General features: G+C 35.9%; 2 protein-coding genes across 2 annotated transcripts; one reads left to right on the top strand and one right to left on the bottom strand.

Annotated features, from left to right (window-relative positions):
* Positions 1 to 3,848: 3,848 nt before the first annotated feature.
* LOC149784755 (single-pass membrane and coiled-coil domain-containing protein 3-like) lies at positions 3,849 to 6,208 on the bottom strand. The gene is made up of 2 exons (XM_089932778.1): positions 6,053 to 6,208; positions 3,849 to 4,941 (listed from the first exon to the last, which is right to left on the bottom strand). The coding sequence occupies exon 2, from the start codon at positions 4,929 to 4,931 to the stop codon at positions 4,260 to 4,262; it is 672 nt and encodes a 223-aa protein (XP_089788904.1). The 5' UTR covers positions 4,932 to 4,941; positions 6,053 to 6,208; the 3' UTR covers positions 3,849 to 4,259.
* Positions 6,209 to 9,104: 2,896 nt separating this feature from the next.
* Positions 9,105 to 11,859, top strand: LOC149784754 (single-pass membrane and coiled-coil domain-containing protein 3-like). The gene is made up of 2 exons (XM_089932777.1): positions 9,105 to 9,261; positions 10,377 to 11,859. Exon 2 carries the CDS (start codon positions 10,387 to 10,389, stop codon positions 11,059 to 11,061), a length of 675 nt encoding a protein of 224 aa, XP_089788903.1. The 5' UTR covers positions 9,105 to 9,261; positions 10,377 to 10,386; the 3' UTR covers positions 11,062 to 11,859.
* The last annotated feature ends 3,631 nt before the right edge of the window (positions 11,860 to 15,490 follow it).

Raw genomic sequence — 15,490 nt, 5'->3', positions numbered from 1 at the left:
TAGTAAATTGTACAATTATGAATACATCAGTTGCAGCTATTTCCATATCTTTATCAATGTTCCTGCAACAGTGTAGACCCATTGGTTTGCTGTTTTTCCAGCCAATGTTTATACGTTTCGATCGCATGCATGATATGTAATTCATTCGCACAACGTCCTGGGATTCTGACGCTGATTGTAATAGTTTGGATGAATAACTCAAGGCCACACATATTTATTTTGCACGTGAATAAGCACGTACAATAGATTCAGAACTCTTGAAAGCATGGCACTATTCATACTTTACATTAGCAAATACAGTGTTTTGAAAAACTAATGCCGGATCTACACTGATTCATAAAGATAGAGTGAATACAGTTTGCGACTTTGAGCTCTAGTGAACATAGGGAATTGACTGCTTAATTAACGCATCGAGTGGAGTTTGAACTTTTCGTTTGAGCCGAGATATTTATTTATTTTATCGTACAGTCTTTATTTTACCACCAAAATAAGGGATATATCTAGCTTTTGTCCTTTGAATCATTTTACGACAAGCAACTTACTGTACACCTAGTGGATATCTTCGGAGGTATATGCGGCCTGGGAATAAGAATCCTCTGACCATTAATAAGGGAAATGGAAACATGCATACAACAGCACCACTGAGCTAATATGGGCACCAGAATGGCGTGAATGGAATCGGGTTTTAAGGATAGAAGGTCTTTAATCTCAACTGGTCTTCCAATATATGTCTGTCTATATGTCTGTATGTTCGTCTATATGTCTGCTGTCCTTCAGTCTGTCTGTCTAGCTCTTCTTATGCAACATTCTGACAATGCTCTTGAATGTCGTGATATACAGTTAATGACACTATATAAAATTGGTAACAAAACTTGTATGGGATAAAGAGAAAGTCATAGATAAGACAGCAGTGTGTGTGTGTGTGTGTGTGTGTGTGTGTCTGCGTGTGTGTGTGAGTGAGTGCACGTTTTGTGCTCCATGAGGCGACATGCTGTTTTGTTATGTTAATAGCCAGCATCCGTTTAACTAATTGTGCTACACTCGAGTTTCCATACTTATATTCACGAAACCCACTCAAACAGGATACGAAATTGCAACCCATAAGATTTGATTATATGCGATAAGATGTTGATCATTACAGATCATCGGGTTGTAGCAGATAAGAGTCTATACAAAAGTTTGTTTTTAAAGGCATAATACATGGAAAAAACAAAACCTTATAACTTAAAAGGAGCGTAGTATATTGAATAAATCTGAGTTATTGAAAAGCAGCATTTTTTTGCGCTCATCGAAAATGCTAATATTAGGATATAAAATAGTAAAACAAATTTCGATTACACTAGAAGGCGATGACACGGTTCAATAAAAAACCATGAACAAATGTATAACTAAACTCAACATACATTCGAATTAGGAACTAGTAGGATGTGTACATATTTTAAATTTTACTCAGCATTTGACAGATTGCTTGAATATTTTACCATCGTTGATATGAAAATGGCATCAGCCTAACTTTGTGTTGTATCTTCATCTGCAAGTTAAGTTAGCAATAATAATCCCATCGACTTAGCTATCGGCCAATCTCCTTGCTTTCAGTCTGTTTTAAGTACGTGAGCGCCTCATCCTCCAACGAACTGATCCAGATGTAGCCAATATCATAACTGTCTGGCAAGCAGGCTTCAGTCATTGCCGTAGCAATAGCGTTCATGTCCTTGCCCTGACTACGTTTGTTGGAAACGGTTTTCAGATGAACCAAAAAAACTGGATTTGTTTATCTTGATTTAACAGCGGCTTATGACAAGTTCTTGCATGCAAGGCTATTGTTAAAACTGTCAATAGTATCGCCGCGCTGGATACTTTAGGCTATCGAACTGTTATTTCGAGACAGGCCCTTGAGAAGGCAGATCCGACAGAGAGTTTAGCTCGTGGAAGCGTCAGACTAATGGACTCCCACAAATGTCTGGTCTTTTGCCAAGTTTGTTCAATGTCTTTATCAACGACTTACCTCTAACATAGTCCCCCAAGCTAAAGTCTGCAAATGATATTGCTCTCGGAACCCAAAGTCGCTCATTTGCTGGGGTTCAGGAGGTAATAAGCAAGGACCTATAATAAATGACGGGCTTCTTCGAGAAATGGTGTCTTCAGCCAAGCGCAACAAAAACCGTCTCCAGTTTCTTCCACCTTAGCAATGGAAACGCGAACCTTGAGCTTTGCATCCTCCTCAATGGGCAGCAAATAAAACACGACCCGACAAGAACATACCTTGGTGTGACTCTGAACAGATCACTGACATTCTACAACAAGCTGAAGAAAAGTGCAGCAAAACCTAGCTCTCAAAACAACATACTCCGCAAACCGGCTGGCTAAATCTGGGACGCTAGTTCTCAAAAATCCAGAATAGTACTGGCCCTATGTCATTCGACAGCCTATTATTGCTCTCCCGTCTGGGTTCGATCTTCCCACACCAAGCCAATTGATGTCCATCTCAACACAACAATGCGCATACTCTCTGGAACAGTACGTCCTACCCGTTTACGTCTTACCCGTTTGCCACGGCTGCCAGTAATCAGCGACATTCCTCCTCCACATCTGCGTCGCTAGAACGCAAACACAAACGTGTTGGCTAACTTATATGCAAGTGAGAAACTTCCAATGTACATGGACAACACCTCACATCCAGCAGTCCGCTTGACTTCGAGACGCCCGATTTAGTTAGGTTCGTTGCCGGCGGATATGAAATCGATTTCAGCATGGATTGTCGAGCGGTCTTCAGTAGATGTTGTAAACCACTCCGTCGTAGCTGAGCAATCTATCTATCCTCCTGGCTTCAACCTTCCATGTCATATGTGGACTACACTGAACCACATGCGGACATGACAGGGTACTTGTGCAGTCAACCCTGTCCGACGGAGCTAGGCCGCTGATTATTCATATTGCTGTGGAGCTCTACAGACCATGTCACACATTGTGAACAACTCTCCACTGACATAGTTCCCTGGCGGACTGCAGGCTCGGCACCTTGCTGATGATGACATTGTTAAATGGTTTAGCACCCACTGTACACGATAAATAAAAATAGTTAAGTTAACAATCAATCTATAATTTTATCAGATTATTTATATCGTTCTTTTCCTTTGTTTCCAAAAAATGCCTGTAAACAAACCTTAATAAGTTTAGTATCGTATCCTCGTACCAATCAAATCTATTGTGAGTCGAATGGTCTACTGATTGTATGCTGCCATGATTGTGTAATTTAGGTTTAATAAAACTAATTTCAAGAAATGTCGCATCTAGATTTTTGTTTTATCATTTAAAATGGAATGAAAATAACCAGATCATTAATTAAATCATTAAGAATTTCAATACCGGCATCATTTAAGGATTTGTATTGAACTTCCGTGGAACAAAATTTTAAATACTCAGGGATAACAAGTCATGTGGACCTTTGGGATCCTCTTTCCAATTAGATACTGCCAACTTACAAAATACTCCTAATTTCCTCCTCCCACATTTCCAAGTATCATTTATACTGATTAGGTTCAGCCACACCCAATCATCGTTTCCAGGAATCTGTTAACCCATCTTATCTTAGTATATCTAATGAATGAATACATTTGCATCCTATTTAATCCAGCCTCATTCTCCGGGTAAGCAAGCGTATCACGTTTAGTGCTCTATACTTGTACACCTAATACAAACTAATAAGATTTAGTTCTGCTTCACTTGTAGCTGATATACCTGGAAATTCTCACGTGCCTTTGATGAATTCAATAGGTTTTCCAAATACATACTAAACCCGTCCAATATTTTCAATTTATTTAAATTTGTGGAAAAAGAAACAACAAATATAGTATTCGGTTATTTATTGGTTGTTGACACCTGAACATCAATAGTTCTTGCCATAGACGGATACCCTATGAAATGCCAACTGATATCGTGGGGAATGTAATCTGTGTAGTTAAGCTGTTAATTATCGTATGTAGTAAGTGTTGCAAAATATAGTATTCAATCCATTATTAAAATACAATTATCAAAAGATTTTGAAACGTATTATAAGTTTGTTTGGAAATTAGCAAAATTTTAAAAGCAATACAATTAATTACTGTTTTCGTAACGTCAGATTACAGTTTATTGCAACTTAAAGCATTGCAAGTAAAGCAATGGTTTTATTGGTAGTTTTTTCCATGTGACATGCATTTATGTAAAAATATGTTGCTGAGGGTCACAATATGACAAGCAAATATATTTTAATTATTTTCTCATAGAGTTTCGAGAATCACCCTGACTTCACTAATGCTGTCGTAGAACTTGTCTGCTGCTGGTTTGAATGTGTCAACAGCTTCCTTATATTCGCGCAGTGCTGCGTCTAGCTGATCCCTCTCAATCGCTCCAGTGATGGCTCCAATGATCATATCAATACCAAGAAATATGACGGTTACGACGACTGTTGTAATGGCGCATGCGCCCAATGTTCCAACCGAAGCAGCCAATGATGTCAAGACTAGCCCCGTTCTGATGGCCCCCATGAGAAATAGAGCACTAGCTGTATATCCAACGCTCATGGAACCTGTCGTCACCTTTGTAACTATGTCAAGTTTGTCTAAGAAACTAAGGTCGATTGAATGTAATTTCTCGAAAAGTTCCGGACTCATACGACATTTTACTTCCAACCGATGCTGTTCCAGATATTCTTCAATTTCGTGAAGCCGTTGTTTGATGACGTCGCAATTGGTTTTGATTGTCTTGTCGTTGTCAATAGATACTTTTGTGAAATTCCTTCCAGGAAGATGTCGTTCTACAGCCTCGATGAGGAGGTTAGTTGCGTCACAACATCGTTGCAAAAGACTGAAGAGCTCACCAGCAAGTCGATGAATCTCTTCCCTCTTTTTCTCATTTTCCGGGTAAAATATTTCTGACCAGTTTATTCCCATCGTAGTAGATCTGATATAAAGAAATTTTTATGAGTATTTCTATCACAAGTAGGAAACGTTACTCATGTCACTTTAATATAATTTCCCAATCAAAAAATCTTGGAGCAAGGGAAGTTGACTTTGTCATGACAAAGGCATGTCAACACAACGCTAATCAGAGGATGCCGATTTCGTATTAAATTATAAAATATAATAACAAACAAAAATATATATATGCTTGGTCGCTGTGAAGAGAGAACAAAAGTAAGATGTGTTCAACAGACTCTTTAAAAAAACAACTTATTTACGTTTTAAAAATAGTAACTAGATCATTTTCTGCATTTCGTCAATATTCTGTCGCTTTCTCTGTAATGATAAGGCTGATTTGGCTGCTTTCTCCTGTTAGGTATGTAATGATTCTTCCAAACTGGCTACTCTCTGCTGGCAACTGTGGAATCATACTGTTTCACTAGTCACTAGCTATTGTTGCCTTTTTTAGAATGCTACTACTACTAGAGTTGTACGATATTACGTCCGTTACCAGGACAAATAATATCCGGCTAATATACCAATATGGGGACTGCTCCATTGGCATAAGTGGTTAGAGCGTCCGCCTCAGATGCGGAAGGTCGCGGGTTTGAACCCAGTCGAGTCATACCAAAGACTTATACAAATGGCAGCTGCTTCACCTGGCACTAGCATTGACAGCTTAGTGTTAGGACTGGCCGGATAGGTGTCCGAATAATGTGACTGGGTGGAACATGGTGCTTCATGTCAGTGTTAGGGTAGATTAATATAACACACACACACACACACACACACACACACACACACACACACACACACATATATATATATATATATATATATATATATATATATATATATATATATATATATATATATATATATATATATATATATATATATATATAACATTTCTGAAGAACAGTAAAACATTATATCATATTGTATCATAGTTGCTTCTTTAATGAGGTAAAATTAGATATAAAAGCTTAACATTTTCATGGCAGACTTATATCGAGTTACATTACCACTTCGAAGGTGGATGCTTGCACACATATATAAGCAGAGTAGTTGTAGATTCATCCCATCTCAAATAGTGTGTAAAACTCACTTACTTGAAAGGTCGTTTCCTGGTCTTGAGCAAAAGAGCCAGTTGTCTTGCACTTTGCGAAAATGTCTGTACTCCTGTTTAATAACTAATGTCTACCCACGCTAACATTTGTATTAAAGTGTCAGTTTATAAAGTACTGGGACTTACCTACTTTGGCCCACCTCCAGTAGATAACAGGAAAAGTACACGTGTCAGTTCTGCGAATGTCATCTGTAATGGTTACTAATGTCTCCATTTATCTTTCATAAATATATATATATATATATATATATATATATATATATATATATATATATATATATATATACAGAGAGAGACAGACAGACAGACAGACAGACAGACTGACAGACAGACAGAGACAGAGAGAGAGACAGAGAGAGAGATACTAATAGTTATATAGATAATGCAGTTATCGGAAGGCTTTTTCAGGCACATGTTAATTTATCTAAGTAAAATTGCCCGTCAGACTGTGAAGGAAACATACATGGATGCATAAACAAATTCAGATATTGACTTAAATTATTAATATGTATGTATGTATGTATGTGAATGCAAAAAGATATCCATCCGTAAAACAAACATGTGTCTGTTTATTTTATGTATTAACTCTCTCTCTCTCTCTCTCTCTCTCTCATTTGAATCGAAACGGTAGAAGGCTGCCATCGCGTATTTTGTTCTATTGAGTTTGCGTTTAATATTGTCAGATAACAAAACACGCATGTCAGATGCGGTATAAGAGTTTAAACTTTAACCTTAGTTCGATCATTTAGGTTCTTGCAGCTGAAAATCGATACTTGAACTCGAGACTGCGGACAAATATTGCTACATGCCTTAGTTGTAGTCATTATGCACTTTCTATAGTAGACAGCAGATCAATATGATTCAGCAAGATAAAAGAAGTAGTCCAAAGTAACTAAAGCTAAATTTAGCATTCATTAAACTCGTTATAATGCATTTAGACAGAGTAGATTATACCCACTTTTGAATGTGCAAAATGTGAATGATGGCACATATAAGTGGTACAAAATAAAATAAAAAAGACTTTATATGATCTTTCGTTCTCTAATTTTCCTTTGAAAATGACCAAGTGACTTAGCAGTCGTTAAAGTGGTGCACAAACAAAGTAAGGCGAAACTGTACATTCCATGCCCCAAGATACACCGACTATTCATCCATAACAATAAAGGAAATAAAAAGTTTTTTTATTATAAAAAAAGACAATTTCTAAGATAAAGCAATCTTATTTGAATAACCTGGATAAACAGTGAGGAGAAATGGGATGTTCCCGTTCAATACAATCCAAACCCAGTACACATTGCGATACTGTAGGACACACGGTACTAATGGTATGGAAAAATGGGAATCAAGCTGGAAATGGGTGAACCTGAAATAGAGTATATATGGGTTAGGCTGACTAGGATTGGGTAATAATATAAGTTATGTTGCAGGAAAAAGAATCTTTTCAGAGCGTATCCTACCTGTAAGTGAAAAAATAGAGACATTGTCTTATTGATGGAATTACAGTCCTTTAACGGTCTTGCGTTTGGAACACTCATTTTTAAAATTAGCACCTGACTCTTTGGTGCGGAATTGAAAGCACATCTTTCAAACACATGCAGGTCCAGAAAATGCCGCGGCTCATATACTTTCCTCTACACAGAAGCTGACATGCAGGTTTCATCTATACTTATAAATATAGGTTTGATCATGAGCACTCAAACAGTTTAAGATATTGAGATTTTAATATCATGGTGTTTGCATATGTTTACTATGGGGACTGAATTAGTACCGTGAGTCCTGTAGACCGGATTCAAACTTACAATAATAGCGTACGTAAGAGATCCAGATTATACACTTTATTGTTCATTGGTCAGGTATGTCGTATAACTATTATTTTAGACGTATGTCATACAGAATGCTAGGCCAGGAATGATCGCGTGTCTTCATTCACACACACACACACACACACACACACACACACACACACACACACTAAAATACCATATGTAAGCTATGAATAAGTTATTCAAAAAATAATAAACACAATCACTAAACCCCATACCGGAAAACAAAACTTTGCATTACTGGTTAATGAAGGCAATTCAAAACGAAATATGGAACGTGAAAAAAATCCAGTCAGTGCTTTATTGAATGATCAAACAAAGTAGTTATTTTACACAAATTGTGAGATGGACCTGTAGTGGCAGATTGACCATTGATTTGAATGTTAACTTTAAGAATAACAAAATAAACATGGAGAGGCGTGTTTTATACCTGGATCTCTAAAACGTTTTTCAAAGGTGGTCAAATACACAGCTACAAAGTGATATATACATTTTGTCGGTCGAAACAGTTTCCTAAGACTGGAGCACCGACAACGTTTATGTACATTTAAATCCTTCGCCGATTTTGAAATGTGAAGTCACATGGTACGTATAAGCTGTTGATTGAGAAGGACGATACGTATGCTGTCATTCTACTCCTAATGCATGTATTGAAATAAACATCGTTTATAAGCGCTTTTATTACGATAGGAACAAAATATCCCGCATTCATATATTATCGTTATTATTATTATTATTATTATTATTATTCTGTTTATGAAGGTAATAAATTTCCATGTCAATGAAGAATTAGAGCTCTAAAATTGAGAGTCCCGAGTGCTTCGAAAATGCAGCTTTTTAGGCGCTTTATGTTTCTGATTCTTTTGTGTCTTAGGCGGCATAAGCAAAAGTCAGTTAAAATTAATAAATTATAAATAAATATAAGACTCAGTCTGGGCTATCATGAAGTATGTATCTACAAGTCTGTACAGTAGCTTATTGTGTAAAGTACGCGCCGAATATGAACTTAAGATACATAACCTGTGGGAGGACAGTATAGACAATAATATCCGGATGTGTCATTTTATGTACGCGATTCTGTACATGGAGCGATCTGTCATAAAGCATTATTTCATTTGTGGAATTTTGGGAAGGGCTATGAGCGTTTACACATTATCGGTGTTATCTGAGTGAAGTACACTCGACTAGAAACCTAAATTAGTGAGTGGGATGACAATATCCGCAACGGTTCCTCGTATCTAATTGCATGAAAGGCTATAAAAGTCTGAATGTTAATCTGAGCATTGTCAGTTCAGCCGAAAGCGCCCTAGAAGGTACACTATTCGAGTTTTTACCTCGGACCTGAGGCTTGCTTTGATCCAAGTTACAAGTAAGTATATCATTCTGTCGTAAATCAATACAACTGATTTCGTGATGTTGCATCGTGTTGTATACAATTGTAAAATATTCAGTTAACCAAGATTGCTCCTAAACTGATATACTTACAGATGTAAATATACAGCCAAGAGAACTTACAACGAACTTTATTTTAAAAAAAGTTCATCATAAAATGAATTCATCTTAATCTATAAATTTTTCTTCGGTTACGGTTAATCTTGACACAACATAAAACAACTTGACTTCTGAAGTGATAGTAATTAGTCTGACTACAATGCAAAACAATTTCCCGCATGGAGGTCAAGAGTTCACCCCAAATTTTGTAACAAAAGCTGTTAACTACAACTGTCATGAATTACACTGTCACGAATTAGGTCAGCATTAAATACAATGTCTCAATAAAGATGGTATCGTAAAAAATAAAAAGAAAGTCGGAAATGAACAATATCAAATCCAGTAAATAAAGTTACATTACATTAGCATGCAATAGAATAATAAAAAATGTAAAACTTACAACCAAAGAGTTAAATTAAATTAAATGAAAATTGGTTTATTATGTAGACAAACATAAATGGAGCCCTAAGTAAATATATGAAGATAAACATTTAGTTTACACAAGATAATCCATTTGGCCAATTGTATAATTTCCAGCCTGTTACATATGCAAAAAGAATACATCTGTAATTGCGTACGAGGTCACATCGTCTTTACTAAAGAAAATGTGATGTCAATTAACAAACAGAAGATCGGATGGATACGCAAATAGATAACTAGGCAGTTATTTAAGGAGACGTACGCAGAGGAATATATAGCTGGATGCGAATGTATATATATATGTGTGTGTGTGTGTGTATATTATCCATGTTAAGATATTTAATAAATTCAGAAATTTCGATTTTTAATATTATGTGTATTATCCCCTTTAAGACTGCAAACAAAAAGTAAACGATGCTTAAGCAGGCAATAATTCTCAAAGTACATTCAATTAAGCATGCGCTGTTAGTGCAGGATATAAATAACTGTGTGATTATTAGGCATTCTACACTGTTCAGGTGCATATGTACCTTTCTGTCCTCTATGTAATTGTCTAATTTATTTCTGCTTCAGATTCTACAAAATGTCTTGGGCTGATATTTTCTACCCTGGGAATTCGGAGATGAAAACGAGGTTGGCACAATTATGTGGTCAGTTGAATACTCTTTTGGACAGCTGCTTTACAGCTGTAAACCATCTAATTGACTGTGTTGAAGAGTATCTTCCAGGACAGAAGTTCGAGAAGATAACCATGCGAATATCGGAAAGTCTACGGGACAACTGTAACCTAATAATAGGGCGAGTAAACGAAATAAAGGAGTACTTAGAAACGAAGGAATATGAGGTGGAAAAACTTATGGGTACGGAACTGTTCAATCGACTTATGAATCTTGACACAAAGTTCCAGGAAAAAATTGATATTGCTAAGAAGGCTCTGATTGGAATCGAAGGGATTTCGTTGACTGCCGGAGGCGTAGCTTTGGTAGCAGCGATCTCGACCGGAAAGATGTTAACCAAAGTTGTTGCAAGATTGGGAGTAATCGCTACCTCTACCCTGGCTACAATTGGACTCGTCGTGTTTGGTTTAGCGATCGACATGATTGTATCGGCAATTATTGGGGCAGTTGAAAAGGCTAAGCTTGAGAAGGCTGTAGAAGAATATGCGAATGCCGTAGAAGCATTCAAACCTGCCGCTGATGAATTTTATGACAACATCAGCATGGTAAGGGCCATGATTAAGTTGCATATCAAAGGGTAGAGACAAATTTACTTGCTTATACTTTTTCCGGCTGAATGCTATTCAAGCCATGCAAATATCAAATCGTTATTTTTTTTATCTTCTTCAAAATTAATTAATGATGTAAAGGACCATTATATAGTCAATAACAAAATGAATTACCTGTACTATATCTACAATCTAGTAATCTTTGTTACACAGGACAATAGAACACGACAATAGAAGAATACATGTTCGTAAAAGAGACTGTTTCAAATGGTATGATATATATATATAGTCATCATTCGCTATTAATAAATTAAAAAAATAAAACTCTTTCACATTCTATCTATATTTTGCTATATCTTCACAATCTCTGCACTCAGTGGCCGCAACTCTCATAATATTTTGATAGATTAGTTTCAGAGAAAAGAGACGGATGTATTTTACACTATGCTCTACACAATATTGCACAGGGATTCACATACACACTTTTACATGATGGAAAGATATCATAAAAATACGGGATAAAATATTCCTAATACTAAAGCATTGATAGTGGTAAATACCGAATAAGACTCTCGAGGATCTTAAACTATGAACTCACAAGGTACATAGGAGCTACTAACTTTGTGTGCAGTATTGATTAAGACAGGCGTTGCGAAAGGTGTCTGTACTATATTTATCAGAACGGATAGTTATTAACTATTTAGACAAATGTAATATAGCAGGAGCATATATATTTTTGTGTATTCATGTGTTAATTAGGCAGAAGTGGACATTTTATATTTTTATGTAATTAATGTTTATTGATGAGTGAAATAAAGTCTTCAGTTACAATTATTGTGTTATTTTCATTTTACAAATATTTAGCCGTTTAGGCAACCTTGAACCAAGATTACGAGTTTTGTTCACTGAGCAATGATAAGGGTGTAATCAAACTCAAACAGGTTATGGCATTGTCCAGAATTCCTTCGAATAATTTAGAACAATTCTAGGATAATATTATAATCCATGTAATGAGCACATTTTGTGCCCAATGAATAATACAAAAATGTGTTTTTTCTTATAATAATATCTCTTAAGAAAATAAAACACGACTGCAGACTTACAACAGGTACTCAAGAAACATGATAGATTTAAAATTGGAATGAATATGATTGCCTAGTTCTCTAATTATATTTATATACACCGTATATTGCGAAAGTATTTCGCAAAAGACCCCATATGACATAATACACTACTCGTTTTGTCTCGATTTCACCTATAATTGTGACCTAGCCCAACCAATGTGAAGTTACAGAATTATTTTAGAAACGTCAAAACCCCATCAGCCACTGAGAAATTAAGCCAAAGACGCCATGTATGTCTTACTATTAAGATTAGCATTAATAATTGTCAACACTTATGTAAACATCATTTTATAGGCAAAATGAAATAAACATATTCTGTACACGTTACAGCCATAAATACAAATTATAAAATTAGATAATATTTTGTACCTAGCGCTACAAAGAAACACACACACACACACACACACACATATATATACATATATATATATATATATATATATATATATATATATATATATATATATATATATATATATATATATATATATATATATATATATATATATATATATATCACAGTATAATAATATCATCAGCGTATTGCCCTAATTTGAATTTATATTGTTATAGAAAATGCCTGTACTATTTGTATTCTTTTTTTAGTTCTATGAAATTCATACTATAAATACGCAGGGCGCTAAAGTGTCTCCCTGGCGACAACCTTTCTCCTTATTGGAACATGGGGATAAATGTGCATTATTAATGACACAAATGTTTTGTCTATTGCAGATTTCTCTAAACCACTGAATAATATATTTTTCAAAGTTAAAAGGTTTCAGGGCATTCACCAGAATGTCCCATTTAACGGTGTTGAAAGCATTCTCGAAGTATATCTGAGCAGCAGGGTAATCAGACCTAGGGTTCCCGACAGAAAATAAATCCTCCAGAGAAAACTTTCCCGTAGAAGGATTCTATTTACCAAATAGAGGCTTCCTGGGGGAGGTTACTCGTTACTGAACCCTGTTCCATTAACGAAACCCTAGTTTGAAGCTTTAGCTGAAAAAAGTACTCTACGTTTTTTTAATTTTTTGGGATTCTATGTATACGACCGACTCTGGGTAGGTACCCTCCCTGCTGCTATTATCTAATTGAGTAGAGTTGTAATTAGAAGATTATGGAGAAGATTATGATCAGAAAGTTACGTAATTAAAATTAATACTGTTTTAATAAATTATGGATGTTGGAGAATCACTAAGATCAAGAATAGCACTAGAAAGACGGGAAGCTATAAGAAAATATTTACCAACACGAGAATTAGTTAAGAGAAAAATACATGAAGTTGAGGATGCGAAGGCGGGATTTGCTGAATCAACTGAATTATTATTTGAACCAATAACTAAAGCTACTAAAAAAGCATCGGAGACAACCGAAAGGATTCTTCTGGGAGATATTAAGGATCCTCAGAAAAAAAAGAGGGCATTCTTCCTGTGCTAAAAAAAAACAGCATCACGAGCTAAAAAAAAGAAGATTTTACAGGATCTTCCAGCCGGTATAGCTGCTGCTATTCCTCAGCCTCAATCTCAGCCTCAGCCTCAACCTCAAGATCAATCTGATGAGGTATTTATAGATGATGATGATGATGTATTAGAGCGATTTATAGAGAGAGCTGATGTAACAGAAAAATTTACACAATCTGCTATTAGTGAAATAAAACCAATTAGAAAATTAGACGATCTAGTTGAGTTTACAAACAAAATACTTAAAACCACAATATAACATATATATTTCTCCTGAGAACTGGAATAAATGGGTATTTCGTATTCATTCTGGTAAAAGTCAGGCTAGGGGACCTGAATATGAATTATTTAAGGACGCAATGGATAAATCAGTTCGTCCGTCAAAGCGAACTATACAGTCACCATTGCTATCTCTCTCCCCTGTTAGTACTCCACCTCCTAGTCCAATTCCTCCAGAATTTTTATCCCAACAACAACAACCTGTTGCAATATTTAATGATCGCGCTCTTGATAATTTTAGAGATGAAGATAAAATGATTGATATTGCTGCATTTGAATATGACAAAATAGATCAGTATATAAAGCCAGAATTTGCTGATTATATAATACCTAGGTATTTTTTGCCATGCGAGGCTTTTATTGAGGTTATTGGTGAAATTGAGAGAGCTATTCCTGTTCCTGGTCCTCCTATCGTCACGACGTTTGCAGACAATTTTAAAATTGGTTTGGTCAACAACGGTATCATTACATTATTCAAGAGCGCCGTTTACATGGTTGATGGAAAAGAAATTGAGTCAATTAATGATAACGTTGATGTCGCCACGACAATTATTGGCCTAGCAAGATACTCAGATGACTTTATCAGATCGGCCGGTCCCAGCATGATGTTTGCAAAAGATAATTACGATGAGGCTGACCATGAGCAATTTATTATAAGACAACCAGTAGATCGTGCTGCTCCTCGGGTTCTTGCTCCTAACCTGAGGATATGATCATAAATTATAATACCAATTATAATCTCGGATTTGCTACACGTAAAAGTATGTTATCAGATGATGAGAGAAGATTTTCGTGCGTGATTCCATTATCGCATGTCTTTGGATTTTGTAGAGATTTTAGAAAAGTTATTTTTGGAGCTAAACACACTATTGTCTTTTATCGAAAACCTGACAGCAACGATGCTCTCTGGAGACAGCGAGGTGATGGTGATGATGGTAAAGTAATATTAAGAAAACTAACGCTGTGGATGCCATCAATGACTCCATCACTACTCGAAGAAGATAAATTAATTTCTTGTATGGACCAGGATGGTAAATCAGTAGTATCCTGGTTAACAACTGTTACTGATGTTTCTTCTCCTACTAATGTCAGAGGTAATTATACTTGGCATATAGCATCACAGCAGGGTGTTTCTGCACCCAGGCATATCTTTATTGCTCTTCAAAATACTGCTCGGTTAGGTAATCAAAGTAGAAGCTATATGATATTTGATGATATTGGAGTCAGCGAGGTATCACTGAGAATAAATGGACATCAGGAACCAACTGAGGATATTCACTTGGATTTTGAAAATAACTCAATAGCACGCTGCTAGCACAGGTTATGGAGTTATTTGGGACGAGATCAAAATATTGATGCCGGATTACAGATCTCTCAGATGGATTTTCAAAATGTCTATCCTATCTATTATTTTTGGCTGGAACATCTTGATCTGATGAAGCAATCTGTTGTTGATATACACTTTAGGGCCAGAATAGGTAACCCATTAAATAAGAATTACAGAGCTATCGCTGTCATACTCAGCGATAGGACTATGATTCTCGAGGGTATTAGCGGTCGTATGAGAATAGTTGACGCCCCCGTTGAGAAAATGTAATT

This window comes from Sinohyriopsis cumingii, chromosome 14, assembly GCF_028554795.1.
Source record: "Sinohyriopsis cumingii isolate HCF-2022 chromosome 14, ASM2855479v2, whole genome shotgun sequence".
Classification (NCBI taxonomy): domain Eukaryota; kingdom Metazoa; phylum Mollusca; class Bivalvia; order Unionida; family Unionidae; genus Sinohyriopsis; species Sinohyriopsis cumingii.
This window is presented reverse-complemented; position numbering and strand designations above follow the sequence as displayed.

Bases quoted from the DNA above. Each gene is read 5' to 3' on its own strand.
- LOC149784755 (XM_089932778.1), bottom strand. From the start codon at position 4,931: ATGGGAATAAACTGGTCAGAAATATTTTACCCGGAAAATGAGAAAAAG.
- LOC149784754 (XM_089932777.1), top strand. From the start codon at position 10,387: ATGTCTTGGGCTGATATTTTCTACCCTGGGAATTCGGAGATGAAAACG.